General features: G+C 36.4%; 1 protein-coding gene across 1 annotated transcript in view; it reads left to right on the forward strand.

The window, feature by feature from the left end:
• Positions 1 to 19,399, forward strand: part of SGK3 (serum/glucocorticoid regulated kinase family member 3) — a 73,299-nt gene that overhangs the window by 39,666 nt on the left and 14,234 nt on the right. Inside the window, exons 7-15 of the mRNA XM_065895687.1 lie at positions 1,121 to 1,170; positions 3,458 to 3,515; positions 7,456 to 7,539; positions 7,650 to 7,781; positions 11,783 to 11,895; positions 11,989 to 12,025; positions 12,734 to 12,820; positions 14,732 to 14,827; positions 16,750 to 16,905. Coding sequence (XP_065751759.1) covers positions 1,121 to 1,170; positions 3,458 to 3,515; positions 7,456 to 7,539; positions 7,650 to 7,781; positions 11,783 to 11,895; positions 11,989 to 12,025; positions 12,734 to 12,820; positions 14,732 to 14,827; positions 16,750 to 16,905 — 813 coding nt within the window. The remainder of the gene's footprint in view (positions 1 to 1,120; positions 1,171 to 3,457; positions 3,516 to 7,455; positions 7,540 to 7,649; positions 7,782 to 11,782; positions 11,896 to 11,988; positions 12,026 to 12,733; positions 12,821 to 14,731; positions 14,828 to 16,749; positions 16,906 to 19,399) is intronic.

Below are 19,399 nucleotides of genomic sequence, written 5' to 3' on the forward strand. Positions count from 1 at the left end.
AAAAAGTTGGTGCCAGTGTTGTTACTTCATATGATCTTTAGATCTTTTGCCCTTTATTAAAAAAAATAACTTGTATTCTGGAGATTGTCTGTAAGTTACAAATGAATTTAAGTGGGAATATATATGACATATGTCTCTAATAAGAAATTGCTTAGGTAAAATTTGTTGATTCTGATGAACTTAAAGAGATGTTTTTAAAAGCTTACTTCATATCTATAGCTTATATGAAGTATAATTATATAGAGCTCTAGTAAAAGTGTACATATTTGAGACATCTCTGATTTAATTCTCTGAATGTATAAAGAATTTCATAGTGAATTTATGTGCAGAAGAATTCACTTACACTTGGCTTTTGTGAGAAGTGCTCACTGTAGAAGGATCACTAGGTTAATCTTTTGGGATTTTGAGTTAAATTTCTAGTTGATTATTAGTGAGCTAGAATTTTAATTAGTTAAATTGCTTTATGGTATACTAGGTGAGTAAAGATTTGCTTCTATGTTAATAACAGGGATTAAATTTACTTTGTTAACTGTTGTGAAGAGAAAAGCCTATCTAAAAATTTGATACTATCACAATGGTGGAATTAGGAAGAAAAGCACTCCTGTTTTTATGTATTTGCTTTAGAAATAAGTTTACTTCCTCTCAAATTAAAACTTTAATCCAGCATTTGCAGTCTTAATCATCATCATACTATCATTTCCTATCTTTAATAATAGCTTATTAAAAATGTTTGAAAATTTAAAAACAAAAGCTATTTTTAACCAGTTTTTTTAATGTAAAAAATGATTCCTCTTCAGTTGTGGTTTCAATGCCCAGCTCTTCCAAAGAGCTTTCCCCAGTTTACTTCATTCATTTGCCAACTTTGACTTTGATTTCTGCCTTACCTTTTTCCTTACAACTGCTCTTGAAATTTATCATTAAAATGATTATGTTTATATTGATTGTGTATCTTTCCAAAAGTCTGTACATTTATTAAGCATTAGGGCTTTAGGTTTCTTTAATATGACAAATATCTGTGGTATGGTTATGTGTATTTTATTTTAAAAATATCCATTAACCGATAACTTAAGACGCTCCAGTAAGAATGTTAAATTCTTTTTTTTTTTTTCCATCCCAACAGCTACACTCTACCTCACAGAACATTAACCTGGGACCATCTGGAAATCCTCAGTAGGTTTAATTTGTTTCAAACAATCTCACTGGATTTGAGGAAGATTTTTTGCAAATGTGCAGATGTACATAAATTATACCAGTTTAACTGGAAGCCTGTGAAATAGAACTATAGTTACAGTGAATATAATACTGTCGTACGCTTGCCTAATTTACTGCTCTAGCTTCTCCTTGTTTTAGTAGAGCTCCGAGGAGTTTTTAATCCACAGATTGTTGAATTGGGTTCGGCTATTTTGCCACTGTTACTTTCCTGGTGTGTGTATGGGGACCATAAGTCCTGGGAGGTACCTGGGAAGTACTCTGGCAAAAGCATCCTTGGAGGCCAAATTGTTATTCTCTTGGTGCTCAGTGTCACAACTCCAACCCTAGTTGTTAGTCAGCTTGTTCCAGAGGAGTCTTGATGGAAATTAGCATATGAAAGGCTATTAAATTTTCTTTATCCAGTTTCTCCCATAGTCCCAGATTTACTTGAGCAGAGGGGAAACATTTTGAGGAGTGACAAATGTGGACTTCATCTTAAGTGTCAGCTCCAGCAGTTCACTGGAATACAAAGAAGGAGTCCAAGGCTGCTTCTTGGCTCAGTTTGAGGAGTGCCCTGACAGATGAGTGATAACTGCTGTGGGCTGGAAGAGGAATGTATTGTTGCTATCCTTACTTGTAATTATCCTTACAGGCTTATTGGATTAATTCTGAAGTATTCTATCTTTTATCACAGGACACTGTGCTTCCCCTTACCCTTTTGGTCCACTTAGAGAATGAGTATAGACAGGAGAAATGGTAAAGGAGACTAAGAAAAAATAATTAGTAAGGTAGGAAAACCAGGAATGTGGTGTCACAAAAGCAGGTGAAGAAAGGGAGTAAATAACTCTGTTGATGTTGCTGATGGGGCAGGTAAGGTGAAGATTGAGAATGGACCCCTGATAGGTCATTGGTGACCTCTGTGAGCAGTTTCAGTGGTGCGGTGGGTAGAAGACTGACCGGAAAGGGTTCAGGAGAGAAATATAGGAGGGGACATAGGAGGTATAGGAGGTATCGACAGTGATTTTAGACAACTTACTTGATGGGTTTGCTGCAAAGGACAGCAAAGAAACGGGATGGTAACTGGAAGAGGAAATTTGGTTTTGAGGATCTTTTCTATCATTATTGCATTGAGCTTGTCAGGCAGCACAAAATGGAAGTTTGCTTTCAATTAGGGTTCATCACCAACAGTTAACAGTGGGGCCTTGGGTATGGCCTCGGTTGGCGTGTTTACTGCTTGAGGGATTTGCATGTTTTTTCACTATTACGTTCGTTCAAAAAATTATTTCAGTGTTTCAGCAGATCATTAAAGAACAAAATAACTAGTCCAAAGAGCAGGTTCTTGAAGAAGAAAAACATCTAAGCTTAGTTAAGTATTTATCTCCCTAATCTTGACCTGTCATTATTTAACCCAGACCTGGTGTTACTCTTATGTTTGAATTGACTGTTTCTTTCAGTAATGAATTGAAGGACGTTTAAAATCTAAATGGAGTCATTTCACTCTCCCTAGTACAACTTAGGAATTCATACCACGTTAAAGAAAACAGCTCTTGTGGCTGCTTAAGTTCATCTTTCTGCAGCCACGTGCTTTTGCCTGTATACAGCCAATGCTGTTTGTACCTGAGATGCAAATAAATAACCTTCTGCCTTCTGGACTCCTGGCTTTCCTACATTACCATCTGTGAGAATAAGTAGAGAGTTCTTTTATCTTTAACATACAAGTGATATGTATGCAAAACACTGTGATGACTTTTTTCTCCATCAGAAAATCTTCTTAGTGATTTTACTAGGTATTCCAGCTAGTAACTTCCTTTTCAGAATAATTACCAGACTACTTAGTCCTTGCAATGTGTCACTAATTTATACAGTTACTCAGTTTCCTCATTAAGAGCATTGGTGAGGTTTATGGTTAATAAAAGTGGTTTGCTACCCTGAGTTCAAAACGATAGAGAAATGATAGATAGATAGATAGAAAGAAAGATCTTTTTCTCCTAAAGAGACTATTATTGAAGTCCTTCTTAAGCCAAACTTAACAAGGCTTAAATAAAATTATAAAATGTCTTATCTAATCAGAAAGTAGATATTATTACTGTTCATTATTACCTGTTTTATATTAAAGATGAGATACTACCACTGTGAAAGCTGGAGTTATCATGCTGAAGGGTACCCAAGATTTACCTATTAAAGAGTGAGGTGCTAAAAAATGTTGAAAAGTTAACATCTTTCCATTTCTAGGAGGCTAATTCTTGTCATTGTTCATTTATTTCAGTGCTAAACCAACAGACTTTGATTTCTTAAAAGTTATTGGAAAAGGCAGCTTTGGCAAGGTAAGAGTGTTTTTATTTTTTCATTCAGTAAGTGAGTACTTAAGGAATGTATGCTTTATACATGCAAGACCACGGGGCTTGTTGGTATGCAGGCTATGGAATTAAGATGCTTTCTCTACCTTCAAAGTACTGACAGAATAATTCAGGATACTAAGCATCTACTCAAATTCTAACCCAAAATTTATTTGTTGAATAAGTATTTTGTTGAGCTCCTATGTGGCAAGCACTGTTCTGGGACCTAGTTAGATAGTACTGAACAAAAATAACATGGTTAATACCTTTGTGATGCTCACAACCTAGTGGGGGAAATAGTCAATTAAAAGTTATGCAGTCAAGTAAATAATTTTATGTAGCAATGGAGCTATGAAGGAAATGAAGACTAGAGTCAAGAGACAGAGGAAAATAGTCAGTGGGAGGAAAATCCCTATTTAGATGAATTGGTCAAGGATGGCTTCTTTGAAGAGGTGCTATTTAAGTTGAGGCCGGAAAGACAACAGTGAGCTGCTGTGTAAATAGCAGTTGGAGAAGGAAAGGGAGGTTTGAGGACGCTGTCTCCCTTCATGCAGTGAATGTCAGATGAAGCACGTAGCTTGACAGTGTGACCGTACCAAGCAAGAAGAATCCCTAAGGGCAGAAGCATCATAGATAGAGTTGTCAGAATCATCAAATATATTTAAGTTCTTTTTTGCATTATACTTCAATCTGTAGTAAAAATAAATATGTACGTGTTTAATTATAGTGTGCTGTATTCATAGCTTTCAGTATATCTAGATGTAGTTTTTTTTTCTGAGTTCCCTAGAGACCAGAAACTGCGACCATAAAATTACACCCATGTGTGTTCATTAATTCAGCAAATGTATATTTGCCACCTGCTACATGCTGGGCATTGTGCTAATAATATAAGCAATAGAAAGTTTGAAATAGATCTTGTTCTCAAAATGCTCACAGTCTGTTGGAATGTTAGAGATAGTCTGTTGTTAAAAACAAAAAGCATTAATCTTTTGGAAACTTCACGTTTAGATCTAGAGTCTACTAGAAATTGGTTCTTGCTTATAATGTGAGGTGTAGGGTCGAGTTCATTTTTTTCTCTATGGATGTTCAACTGATCCCACGCAGTTTATTGAAAAGGCTGTTCTTTCCCTACTGCTCTGCATGGTAAACTTCATCATATATCCAGTGTCTATATGCATGGATCTGTTTCTAGATTTTGTTTTATATTTCTGTTCCTAGATTTTATATTTTGTTTCATTAATCTATTTGTGTATCCTTGCATGAGTACCACATTGTCTTGAAAATGTAGCTTGATATCCAACAGAACAAGTGTTCCCCTCCTTGTTCCTCTTCAAGAGACTATTCTTAGCTCTTTGCATATCAATATTAAATTTTAGAGTTAGCATGTCAAGTTCCATAAGATTCTGTTGGATTTTGATTGGGATCGCATTGAATCTTTAGATCAATTTGGGGAGAATTGTCATCTTAACAATATCAAGTCTTCCAGTCTGTGACCGTGGCATATCCCTTTGTTAATTTAATTCATCTTTAACTTTTCTCAATAATGTTTTATACTGTTCTGTGTAGAGTTTTGACACATCTTTAATTCGATTTGTTCCTGTGTGTTTCATTTTTTATGCTGTGAAAACTGGTGTTAAATACTGAAGCTGAATATATGCATTACCTGTGACACATTGGTTCTCCTCCAAGCTATGTAGCCACCAGTAATTCAAGCACATACGTGCTAGGAAAGGCGTGTGCCAGAATGTTCGTAAGCATCGTTGTTCATAATCTAAATGTCAGTGAGAGAGTGGATAAATTGTGTGTGGTATGTCTGTAGAATGCAGTACTCTGCACAGTGATGAAAATATGAAGACTGTGCTGCATGCCACACGTGAACGCACATTACATAATTTAGAGTGAAAAAAGCCAAGCAGAGACCACTTTGTCTATGTGATTCTAATTACATAAAATTCAAAAACAGGCAAAACCTAACCTGTGTTATTGCAAATGGAAATAGTGGTTACCTTTGAGGAAGAACAGGGATGGATAGTTTCTGGAATGGGGCAAATGGGAGGCTTCAGGCTACTGACAGTGTTTGGTTTTGTTTTAACCTGGAAGTGGTTACATAATGTGTCCATTTTGGAATAATTTATCGAGCTGTAATGTTTACAAGTTTTTCTATATACGTGTTACGTTTAATAAAAATTTTAAATCTTGCAAAATGGTTGGAAACCAACAAAGTACAATAAAACAAAAGCAGAATACAGAAAAGAAGGAAAAGCAAGCAGAACTACAGATTCACAATGTATTTGAAAAATAGAAAAATATGCATGATAGAGTAAAATAAATAATGGAAATCTCATATTTATTCTAAGCTTTTCTACAAAGGGTGGTCTTGGTTCCACTTTCCATTTGCCCATCTGTTTCTTAACCACCTATTTTCTACATCTACCAATCTGCTGAAAAAATGTCTACCCTTCAGTGTACCTCCTAATGGCCACATTCTTTGAATTATTTTCTTAGAATATACTTAAAGATGAACCAACCAAAGTAGAGAAGTGAAGTTCAGGGGGGTGGGGAGCTGTCGAGAAAAGAAAAAAATGGAAGAAGGAACATTCGACAGAGTCAAATATTGTAAAGAACAAAAGCCTGAGAAATGAGAAAGATGCCAGCAATTGAACTCAGGACATTTTCACCCCGAAGATGTTTTGACTCCTTTTTTATGAATAACAAACATTTTAATTGATAGACTTTATTTTTTAGAACCTTTTTAGATTTACAAAAAAAAAAAAAATAGAGTAAAGAGAAAGTTCAGAGAATTTCCAAGCCATCAGTTTGCTCTATTTAGTAACATGTTAGTATGGTACATTTGTTCCAGCCAGTGAGCCAATATTGATCCATTATTATGAACTAAAGCCCATCATTTATGCAGATTTCCTTGGTTTTTACCTAATGTCCTTTTTTTGTCCCATTCAGGACACCACATTACATTTAGTTGTTGTGTCTCCTTAGGCTCCTCTTGGCTATGACAATTTCTCAGACTTTGCTTGTTTTTGAGGGCCTTGATGGTTTTGAGAAGCACTGGTTAGGTATATTGTGTATCTCTTTTGGAATTTGCCTGGTGTTTTTCTCATGATTAGACTGTGGTTACAGGTTTTAGTGAGGAAGACTACAGATGTACTCAAAAGTAATGCCCAGCATTGTCACTAGTGGCAGATCATCTCAAAACGTTTTAGAACATATCATCTAATAGTTACACAACTTGTAGGGTGTCTTGAATCCCTTAACATTGGTTTGTAAACCTTTGAGTATGTCTGCCTTTTTTTCTGGGGCAAGATCTTCTAAGTTTCTTCAAATCCATGAAGTGTCTGCATGCACCCCAGCCCATTATAGAATCTCAGCTATACATGATGCTTCTTGCTCTGAGTGCTTCTAAATTTGAAACCTGTAAGAGAAACCCAAATGTTAAAACAAAAATACATTTTGATCACCTAGAAACCATTTTCCTCTCCTTTTTTTATGTAGACATGAAATTTATAGCCTCAGTATTTTCTAAAGACACTCTTCAGGACTCAGGGCTAGCATGCATGCGCGCACACACGCATACACACACACACGCACACACACACACAGTTCTCAAGCAGTATAGATTTTGACACTTAAATTTAGTAAAAACCTCAAACATTAGCACATTAAGTGACAAAGAAATGATGCCTGGCCATTTAAATCATCAACATTTTTTGGTTTTATTAAAATATCTAAGGAAAAGTGGAATTGGAGAAATAAATTCAGTAATTTTCAATTTTCAAAATAAAAACACCACATTATCTAGGTCCTTTGTGGACTTTATTTTTTAAAAATTTAAGTATTGACTTACTGATAAGTGAATTGTTCCTATCAAAACATTGAAATTTCTAATAGTAGGTACAATCTTTAACTATAACAGGTTCTTCTTGCAAAACGGAAACTGGATGGAAAATTTTATGCTGTCAAAGTGTTACAGAAAAAGATAGTTCTCAACAGAAAAGAGGTAAAATAAAATAGCTTTGTTTCTCCTAAACCCGTTTTCTCAGTTAACAGAATTGTTTTCTGGTGTCTGATACAAGCTGATTTTTTACCTTTTTTTTTTTTTTTTAACAGCAAAAACACATTATGGCTGAACGTAATGTGCTCTTGAAAAATGTGAAACATCCATTTTTGGTTGGATTACATTATTCTTTCCAAACAACTGAAAAGCTTTATTTTGTTCTGGATTTTATTAATGGAGGGGAGGTGAGTTTTATAATTAGTTTTCTAGTATTGATAATGTTTAGAAAAAAAATAGAGTTCAAGTTTCTCTTATCAGTGTTGGAAGCAAAGCCCAGCATAAACAGCTATTTGTTGAGTAGCAGCAGTATTTAAAAAGCACTGGCTAATCAGCACAATGCAGAATGTAGAGAAGTGAGACATAAAGCTCTTTTCCTAAGCAGCTTATGGTGTAGGTGGGAAGGTTCATAAAAGAACCTTGATACGAAGCTACAGACTTCATGGGTAGTTTTGTCGCTGAGCTATATAGCAAGAATATATACTGAAACATTAGAATGAAACTTGATTTGTAATTTTTGGTAATTATCGTTTCAATAGTTGCATATAAATATTTGGATTTATTTATTTATTATTTTTTGCGGTACGCGGGCCTCTCACTGCCGTGGCCTCTCCCGTTGCAGAGCACAGGCTCCGGACACGCAGGCTCAGCAGCCATGGCTCACGGGCCCAGCCGCTCCGCGGCATGTGGGATCTTCCCGGACCGGGGCACGAACCCGTGTCCCCTGCATCGGCAGGCAGACTCTCAACCACTGCACCACCAGGGAAGCCCGCATATAAATATTACTCTAGCCTGTCATTTTCCAAAATGTGCAAACTATTAATCAGATGAGGTGATCCTGTAATAAAGGGTTCTGTGGTGAAGCCAGTTTGGAGAATGTTTCCTGTTATATCCCCTTGGTGATTAACAGTGTGCTTCGTGATAGTTACAATGTTTCAGCATGTTAAAGACTTTGAGAAATTATGCCTGAAAGCTTGGATTTATTTTTAAAAAAGTTTTTTACCACACAGTCGCATTTTTTGTTTGAACCAAGTCTATTAACAGTATTCCCCAAAACTCTGAATCAGAGGGATATTGAAATACATTTTGGGAAATGCTGCTGTTAAGATAATAATTCCAGTAGTAGTTAACATGTATTGAGCATCCTTATGTGCCCAGCACTCTGGCTCTTTATACATATTATTTTATCTTCACATCAGTTGTGTTGCATAAGACAAAGAAACTGAGGTACAGAGAAGCTAAGTAACTTGATCAAGCCATGTGGGTTAGTAAGTATGGAGCCAGGAATTGAGCTCAGTCTGATTCCAGGATCAAGGCAGCTGACCACCCCCTGTTCCTCTGCTTCTTAATCCTCATACTTTTCTAATTTGTTTGATCTCTGACCTGTAAATATCTCTAAAAATTATTTTAACTGGTAAATGTTATTATATCTTTACAAAAGGATCTTCCATCCCTTAATCCCAGAGCAAAGAGAGAAGAGAAGTGTATTTCAACCTTACTGTAGTACACTTATCTGTAGAATAAAGGAACTACACAGAAGACCGATTTCTATTCTGCAAACCTGAAAGATCACACATACCTAGATCATTTTGGGGATGGTCATAAAAAGAATCATTATTCAACCTCTTACATCTATGGCAAATACGCCTTAAGACTTCTCAGAAGCGGGGTTATGAATCCCCCATGCACCCTGATTCAGGAATGTGGATGACCCCACATCGTTCCCACCTTGAAGATGTGGTTTTATTTGTATGTGGGGAGTGCTAACATATAACGAGAATTTATTGAGGGCCTGGCACTTTGTAATTATTTTACATGTGTTATATCAGTTTATCATCACAACTCTTTGAGATAAACACTCTTATACTCATTTTATAGGTAAGGAAATTAAGGCTCAGAGAGGTTAAGTAACTTTCTCAGTATCACCGTGCTCTAGTACTTGTCAGGCCCCGGATTTAACCTGGACATCCCAACTGCAAAGCCCATTCTTAAGTACCACCTATGTCTTCGAAATGTCGTGCAGAAATCTAACTGCAGGTGGGATACTGGCTGCACGTTTCCTGCTTGTCTGTGGTTTGTTAATGCTGTTTTAGGACTTTGCTTCTGAGCCCTTATTACACAGTGACTACTCCTAAACTGGATGGCAAAGGTGGAAGGAAGTAGGCTTGTCTTCTAAAAGATAGAGTTGACTAAGATAATGGGGGGAAAAAAGAGAATGTTAAGGTGCAGGGGTTGAATGGGGCAACAGGTAGAAGAGGAATAAGGATGAGAAAGGACAGAGGCAAGAGGAGTGTGATTTCATTATATGTTTCCTATTATTACTGTTATTTGCCCCCCAATGTTCACATTTGCATTTTAACCTTGACATGTGATATTTATTTTTGTATACTACTTCAGATCTGTTTTGGAGTCAGGTAGCGTATAAACAAATAAGTTTTATGACACTGGGCATGTAAACAAGCCTTTCTGAGTCTCAGCTTCCTCATCAATTCCTACTTCAAAATAGGTGGGTGGATTGAATAATACAAGCATATAGTCTTTAGCATAGTACCTTTGATTTAGTAAGCAGTGGTTGTTAGCTGTTACTAGTGAATGATCAGATTTTCATTTGGGGTAATTTTCATCAGTAGTAGTGTATTAGACAGATGTGATCAGAAGGTCAATAAATAAAGTATTACAGTAGAGTAAGCTGCAGCTAATAAAAGCAGTGGTAATGGTTAAAAGGGGGGAGTATCCCATAAATAAATAAGAGATAAAAACAGAAGAATTTATTCAGTTTTTGGATATAGGGACTAAGGGTAAAGGAGCAGTAGAGGTGAATCCCAGGTCAGCCCCATTTATCTACTCTGTCAGGATCTATTGTAACTGATCTTCACCATCACCTTTCAGAAGAGGCTAAGAAACAATTGGGGACAATCTTTGAAAATCAAAGAAGTTAAATGAATTACACACAAAAAGGTTTGAACCCAAGGCTGATCAGCTATCTTTTCAGTTTGAAAATCTATTTCCACTTTACCTTGCTGCCTCCCATGGCTTAGAGGGCTGGGTAGAAAGTGATATCATTAAATGAGACAATACAGCAGTGGCAGTAAGTCTGTAAGAGAAGACCAGGGGCTCTGGGTTAGACAAATTGAATTTGTTGGCTTGTTAAATATTCAAGAAAGAGCAGCAGGCAGCAGATTTTTGCAGTAGAAGCTCCAAGCAGAGGGCTGTCCACACGAGAGACATCAACATAGAGTGGTGGTTAAAATCATTGGAATGGATTAAGTTGCCTGGGAAGGTATCCAGAGAAAGAATAACAGTGGAGAAACCTAGGACAGACAATTTTGTCAATCCCTGCAGCATAAGGGCCCAGAAAGGAGCGGCGATGGAACTGTCCAAGGTAGAAGAAAGCCCCCAACGAGAGATTGTTGTTTTAGAAGCCCAAAGACTTAGAGTAAGGACCTAGAGCAAACTTTGCCTAGGCAGGTAACCTGATGACTAGAGGACAGGTTGTGAGAAATACATTGAAAATTAGGGAGGAAGTGTAAGAAATGAACTGGAGAGTCCAGCTGCCAATGATCTCCAGCCAGTTACTACCATATTGAATTTAGGCTTAATGGTGCAGAGCTCCCCCCACCCTTTTTTTTTCCCCAGAAGAAACCAAAACTATGAATTTTAACCAAAAAAAAAATTTCCCAGTTTTAAAATGTTACCAATTATTTTAGATTTTTCTGAAAACATTCTTTGGTTCAAACAAATTATATCTGTGGGTTAGATTTGATCTTCCAGCCACTAGTTTACGATCTCTAAACAGTGTTTGGTTTTTTCAAATGAAAGAACAGTCAAAAAAGGCCCAGTAAGATAATTACATGGCAGTATCAAAATCATTGGTCTCCATTAATAATTTTTTCCAGGGAGGTTGCCTGGAGTGGTACGAGGATACTGCCACACTGAGGATTGAGAGGTACATGGGAGATGAGCGAGCAGTAAGCACAGATAGGGAAAGATTTGTGGTTGAAGAGAGCATGATTGCCAGGTGGAGGGGATACATAGGCAAGGGGGAGTCACGGTTCTGTGCTTTGGTGCATTTTTATCTCATGTTCAAAGTAACAAAAATAAATCCTGTTTTTGTATTTTTAGAATATATTTGTTTCACTTTATGGGTGAATGATCTTAATATTCTTTTTTTTTTTTTTCAATTTTACAGCTGTTTTTTCACTTACAAAGAGAACGGTCCTTTCCTGAACACAGAGCTAGGTTTTATGCTGCTGAAATTGCCAGTGCATTGGGTTATTTGCACTCCATCAAAATAGTGTACAGGTAAATTTTTAAAATTTCACTTCTAAAATGTCTTTTTATTATTTTATTTCAGTTCATATTCAGGTTTCCTTTTCTTTCCTTTTAATTCGATAGAGACTTGAAACCAGAAAATATTCTTTTGGATTCAGTAGTAAGTATTGTCTTTTAAAAATCTACTAGTGCATGATTTTTTTTTTCAACATCTTTATTGGAGTATAATTGCTCTACAATGGTGCGTTAGCTTCTGCTGTATAACAAAATAAATCAGCTATACATATACACATATCCCCATATCCCCTCTGTCTTGTGTCTCCCTCGCACCCTCCCTATCCCACCCCTCTAGGTGGTCACAAAGCACCAAGCTGATCTCCCTGTGCTATGCAGCTGCTTCCCACCAGCCATCTATTCTACATTTGGTAGTGTGTATATGTCCATGCCACTCTCTCACTTTGTCCCAGCTTACGCTTCCCCCTCCCCGTGTCCTCAAGTCTGGTGTCTACATCTGCGTCTTTATTCCTGTCCTGCCCCTAGGTTCTTCAGAACCTTTTTATTGTTTTTTTTTTTTTTTTAGATTCCATATATATATGTGTTAGCATATGGTATTTGTTTTTCTCTTTCTGTTTCTCTAAAGTTGGCAGTCTAGTTATCAGTATTATACCAAAGTCAGTTTCCTGATTTTGACACTACTACAGTTACATAAGATGTCAGCATTGGGGGAAGCTGGGGGAAGGGGACATGGAACTCTGTACTGTTTTTGCAATTTCCTTTTAATCTATGATTATTTCAAAATCCAATGGTTTTAATAAGTGTCAGTTTATGTCCATGCATTCTTTTATCTTACTGCCCCTGTATTTGTCAGGGACATGTTGTCTTAACAGATTTTGGGCTTTGTAAAGAAGGAATTGCTATTTCTGACACCACAACAACATTTTGTGGGACACCAGAGGTAAGAAATATGTCTCATTCATGTACTCATGTATAAAATGCTAAAATGAATCACAAATTGTATATATAAAATTTGAATATATAAAATTTATATAAAATTTTTATATAAAATTTGAAATCAGAAAAGTAGAGTAAAAATATTTTCAGCTTCCAGCCAGCTGGAAATATCTGATAATCATCCCTTCTGAACATTTAAAGTTTATTGATAGTTGATTTTTTTTAACTGTGATTTTGAGATACCACAGATAACCCAACAAAGATGAATTATGCTTACTTGTTTTTAATGTTAAAAGTTTACCTTAGATTTCTTCAAACATTTGATTACATTTCTAATTCTTAAAACAACAAAAAAATCATGAATCAGTGATGAAAATGTCCAAAAATTAATTGAGGTAATGTTAGGACAACTCTGTGAATATATTAACAGCCATTGAATTGTATACTTTAAGTGGGTGAATGGCATGGTATGTGAATATCGTAATAAAGCTGTTTTTTAAAAGAAATAAGCTAAAGCAAATACGGCAAAATGTTAACATTGCCTATATTTGGGTGGCAGCACTACTGGTTTCTGTTATATTTTTATACTTTTTGTATGGTTAAAATATTTTATAATAATAATTGTTTAATGGAAGAAAATAAAGCAGTGGATATGGGGGAAAAATTACAACTCAGAATTTATTAACCAGAATATCCTATTCTCTAATCATTTTAACTAGCAGAAAATGTATCTTTCTATTTGAGACAGTAATAATAATCCTTAAAATTTATGTGAAAGCCTTGTTATTCTAACTTCACACATACATACGTTTAGTTTAAAGTGTTCTAATTTTAAAATATTAATTGTGATCTTAATTGCAATTAATTAAGAGTAATTAAGATTGTGGAGTAATTGCAAATATGTTAAAAATGTGTGATAAAATAGCTCACATCAGATTTCTAATCAAGATGAGAAACTTAAAGTATCTATAAGTACAACTATTTACTTTGAAATGTATTTTTTCTTCCTTTTTCTCGCTAATCTAACCCTAGCTCTTGTATATATTTGTAATAATTCTATTTTGGTTTATGTATGAAGAAACATTTTTCATGGATGTATATTCATTTAATAGTTAACAAAATCTTTAAGTCCTGTGATTTTTAGAAGGGAAATAGAAGTTTTTTTGGTCATCTAAACCTAAATATGATCAGAAATTATTAAACCCTTTTTATATATGTTGCCATTTCTTTGGATCACATAAAAAAGCTTAAGAATGTATTTCCTTATATATATTCCATGTGGGAAGAGGAAATATGTATTTTGGAATCTAAAATTCAAATTCACCATTTATATGTGTGAAATGATGATGTTTAAATTTTTTACAATTTGAAATGTAAATAGCCATATAATAACTTAAGCAACTTTTCTAAATAACATGTTAAAGAATTGCTATTGTAATTCTTAAATAAGAATGCAATTTATTCTTTTTCTTTCAATAAAAAGAAAAAAATGAATTGTAATTGCCATACTAAAAATTCTTTCTTCAGGAGAATCAATTATGAATAATGGCCATAAGAATTTCTAAAATTAATTTTGAGAAAGACTCCCCCCGCTCCCCCCCCCCAAAAAATACCTACTTTACCTACTTAGTATTACAGTTTGTACATTTGTTGGCCTCTATTTGTCTTAACTACATCATAGTTTCTGGGGAGAAATGCTTGAATATGTGTATTTTGAAAATTACCCCAGTTGATTCTGAAGACTAGTGCCACCCAAGAACCCCTGGTACAGAATATACCCAACCCACTGAAAATCTAGATAACGTGTTTAATTTAGTGTGATATTACACCTAAAATTTATTAAATTTCTCAATTATTCCTAGATTTTGTCTTCAGCTATTTATTGAGTTGCTCTAATATTTAATCTTTTTTATAGTACCTAGCACCTGAAGTAATCAGAAAACAGCCCTATGACAATACTGTAGATTGGTGGTGCCTTGGTGCTGTTCTGTATGAAATGCTGTATGGATTGGTATGTATTTCTCCTCTGTCATTATGATTCTACTATGTTAAAAGTGATTTTGGTTTTCTCTTTCTTTCAGTAATCTCGTGGACACTTAGATAACACTAACAGGACAGTAGTAACCTGGTTAAATGAATCCAAAATCACATTAGGGATATGCACAAAAAAGAAAAGCTTTTCATTTTCTTACTAATTTTTTGTAAGTGTTTCTCTATCATACTAATCACTACTTCAAATGTTCTCATCCCACTACATTTTTAAGAAATAGACACCAAGTTGTAACATTAAAATTACCCACTTTCATTCAGTTTGCTCCAGTCATTCTGCCTAATTTCAAAAAGATGAAAAGAAAAAGATTTTATTTCTCAGAAGATAATAATACGTTTTGGTTTTGCCTCGTGTTTTGTTTTTATAGGATTTAATAAGTATACTGGTGCTCTGCTTTTTTTTTTATTACTGGGAACCCTTTATTCCCTTTATCATAAACATCATGTCATAAATATTTCATTGGAAAAAAGTGATGTGTGCTGTGTAATCAGTTTCCCCAGTTTTTATTAATTAAAGACACAGTTAGCCAGAGCTTCTGATTGAGTCAAATTGTTTTACTACATTGAGTTAATATCATTCCAACCAAAAGCAAACAATTTTAGGCACTTTAATTAGCTTACATATCCTTGCAGGAATAATGTATGTTTTTCTTTAGGCTTTTTTAAACATTCAGAATAGTTTTTAGGTTCCCTTTGTGGGCCCGTGAGTGACCAGCAAGCCTCAGGGTGGTGACCAGGCTCTCATCACCCACACTGCTGCTCCCACTAAGCTAAATCCGCCATCCGCTGAGACTTGAGCTGGTCTTGGCTTTTTTGTTTTGCTCTGTGTGTGTATGTGTGTGTGTGTTTCCCCTGAAAATGGAGGCGATCTCAGTGAAATTCAGTCCCTGAGGTATGTTTTAGAGCATCTTTTGTCTCATGTTGCTAACTTTGCATGATAGATTCCTAATGACAGCCAATGCTGTCTCTTCTTTGCCCTTGACCATGATCTGCTTGTTAAAAGATCTAGTTTTCTGGTTATGCTGGTGACTTAGAAGACCTGATAACCACTTTATACCTTACTTTCTTTAAGTGTTGGGTATTCGTCAGCCTGATACTTCCAAATCCTTTGTATTTCTTTAGAGGACTTTGAAAGTATAAAATATTATCATTGCATATAGAATGTAATTGATTCAAAAGGGAACATTTGAAACACACACTTCATTAATGAGACTTATATTAACAATTTAAAAATAAAATTAGATGTTAAAAAATGAAGTTTTTCTTTCCTATACAAAAGAAAAAATAACAAGCTTGTAACTCCCTTAACTTTAAAAATTATTTTTACTTTAAACTTGTAACTCAAAAATTAACTGGCTAATTCTCATGTTGGAGCTGTACCTCAGATCTTTAAGCTGTGAGAGTAAAATTTTAATTCTGCAGGACACTGTCACTGCCACGGGTTAGGTCTCCATCTCCACTAGAAATCTTTTTAAATTAGTTTATTCCCAGGTCTCAAGAAGTTATTTGTTTGATCTGTGTTGAATCTCTATTTCCACTAATTCTATCATTATGCCTAATGATGAGGTTGGTAGTAGTTTTCTTTAAAGCAGATCCTATTGCAACTTATATACAATTTACACCTCTCTGCAGGAGTTATTGAACAAACTGACCCTAATTCATTTAGTGAACATGTATTAAGCTCTATAGCACGCTGGGTTTTAAAATCGCTTCACATGGAAAGCCACACTGTAGATTTTCATACACCCAAAGAGGCCTGTGCTTTTCTGTACTTGTGCAGCCAGACTGCTCTTTGTACATCAAGGCCAAATCTAACTATTTTAACCCCATCTGTGCATAATTCAATTAGTACTAACTTTCTCCTCTCCCCCCCCCAACCCCCAGCCTCCTTTTTATTGCCGAGATGTTGCTGAAATGTATGACAATATTCTTCACAAGCCCCTAAGTTTGAGGCCAGGAGTGAGCCTTACAGCCTGGTCAATTCTGGAAGAACTCCTAGAAAAAGACAGGCAAAACCGACTTGGTGCCAAAGAAGACTTCGTATGTACATCTTTCCCAGTATCCTCTTTATTAAGCTTATTTATAATTTGAAGATAAATTCTTATTTTATGTGGTATTTAATGGGATGAATGCAGCTCTTAAAGAATAGCACCATGAAAAAGAAGCATGCTTGTTCCAACAGTTTTCACCAGTGTTTACACAGAACTGTACAGTGTTTAAAGCTCCTGTACAAGCATTTTTTCATTTGATCTTCATAACAATTCGATCCTGTCCTTTTCATCCCCCATATCCAGCTTTCATACCCTATTATTTATTAGAATTTCCTACCCCCTTCTAAAAAAAATGCGTGGCATGCATTTTTTGATTGCCTAAACTTTTAGATCATTTTGTTTAACAAGAATGTAAGTGCCTTCTGACTGCATGAGGTAATACCTTTTGCTTGAACTGTCATTAAATCACTTTTTTTCCTGAGAATTTACATGTGACACCTCCTTGAAATAATTATGGGACCTGCAGGTTTGCTTTTCTTTTTTTCCCTTCAAATCAGGGTAATTTAATTGCTAGTGCAGTTACCGGTGTTATGTTAATGAATTCATGAACTACTGAGGAACATGAACTTTGAAATTTTAATGAAAATTCACTAAAATTTCTCAGGAATTTTTGGGGACCCTTAACCAGTCTTGAACTTGAGCTGTGAATAATAAACTCATCTGCTGCTGCTTTTCCCCTCCTGCACTCCCCAGTGCAGCAGGTAGCTCTGTCCAGTTTTCTCTCTAGCTTGGATTCCAGAGTCCATTGTTTCAGGGCAATCTTGCTAATGCTCCATACCTCCTTGTCTCTTGGTCCTTTTGTTGAATTCACTGGTAGAACTTGCAACCCTAGATGAATCCAGCTGTCACCCCTGGGCTGCTGACCGTTGCACAACTGGGAATATTGGAAGTGCTGTGAAGTCTAGTCATGAGTCTCCTCAGTGCTTCTCCAGTTTATGCTCCTACTCTGTGTATTAACTATTTTAGACCTTCTCTCCAAATTTCCAGATTCCTTTTCTTCTTCACTTTTACCAGATGCTCTTGCCTTCTATTGATATTTTATAGGGAAAATAGAATCAGCAGAGCAGAACTCACTCAGCTTCCTGCTATCAGATTTGCAGACCTACATGCACTGCCCCAATTGTTTCCTTCTTCCTAGTATAGTGGAAAAGGTCGGTTTCTGCCTTTACTGGATCCTGACCCCTTGCAAGGAGCCCTTGTGCATGCTTTTTTCTGCACAGATAACTGCTCTCTTTTGTCCTGGATCCTCCAATACTGTCTCTTTCTCCCTTCATAGCCAAGGGAATAGTTTGAAAGTTTTCGACTTGAAAACCAAGTTGGGACTTCCCTGGTGGCGCAGTGGTTGACAGTCTGCCTGCCGATGCAGGGGACACGGGTCCGTGCCCTGATCCGCGAAGATCCCACATGCCGTGGAGCGGCTGGGCCCGTGAGCCATGGCCGCTGAGCCTGTGAGTCCAGAGCCTGTGCTCCGCAACGGGAGAGGCCACAACAGTGAGAGGCCCGCATACCGCAGAAAAAACAAAAAAAAAGAAAACCAAGTTGAAAGTTTCTATATTCATTCTCCCTTTTCCAATCTCTTCTCATTTCTCAGTCTACCCCACAATAGCTACTAGAATTGTTGAGTACTTCTGTTCCTCAGATTGCATTCTCAGCAGATTTCAACTTCCAGCCCTCTCCTGGGCTTCTGCAGGAGCACACACTCCTCTCGTGCTTTCCTCTATATTTCTGAGCCCTCCTCCAGAATTTCTTCTGTAAGCTCCTCCTCTTCACCCTGACTTTTAAGTGTTGCAGTTCCTTATGGTTTGCCCCAGACCGTTGTTTCTTCTGTTGCTCTTTTCCTGGACAATCTCAGTTGTCCCTATGGCTTTGGTTGTGTCTTCATCTGACATTTATAACTTCAGTCTAGACCCCTCTCTAGTGAGCTCTAACTCAAAGAATACCTGCCTGTTCAACACCACCACATGGATTCTGGAGAGTTCAGCATGTTCATAATTGAACCCTTGCTGTCTTCCTTCTGTGCTCTTCGAGCCAGAAATCTGAGAGTCATTCCTGACTCTTCTCTCTTCCTTTCTTCCATATTCAACAAACAGCCAGACCCTAGTATATTTGCCTCCTAGATCTTTCCCGTATCCCTACTCCCACTGCTACCACTGTTTTCCTCGCATTGTCATCTTCTGTTTGGCCACAATAGTAGCTGTTTTCCTTTTTCTCATCATGACTCCCCAGTCCATTCTCCCATTAGTCAGAGTCATCTTAAAAAGCAAACAAACAAAAAAAACCCCACATTTGTGACATTCCCCTTCCTAAAACTCCTTGATGGAGTCCCATGACCCTAGAATAAATTCCAAAATTCCTAGCATAGACCCAGTGTGATGAGCCCATTTTACCTCTTGAGATCCTTTTTGTGTGACAATCCCAATCCTTTCCTATACCGCAGCCATATGGGGCTCTCATTTTCTTGACCAAACTAAGCTCTTTGCCGC

Source organism: Phocoena phocoena, chromosome 17 (genome assembly GCF_963924675.1).
Source record: "Phocoena phocoena chromosome 17, mPhoPho1.1, whole genome shotgun sequence".
NCBI classification, from domain to species: Eukaryota; Metazoa; Chordata; class Mammalia; order Artiodactyla; family Phocoenidae; genus Phocoena; species Phocoena phocoena.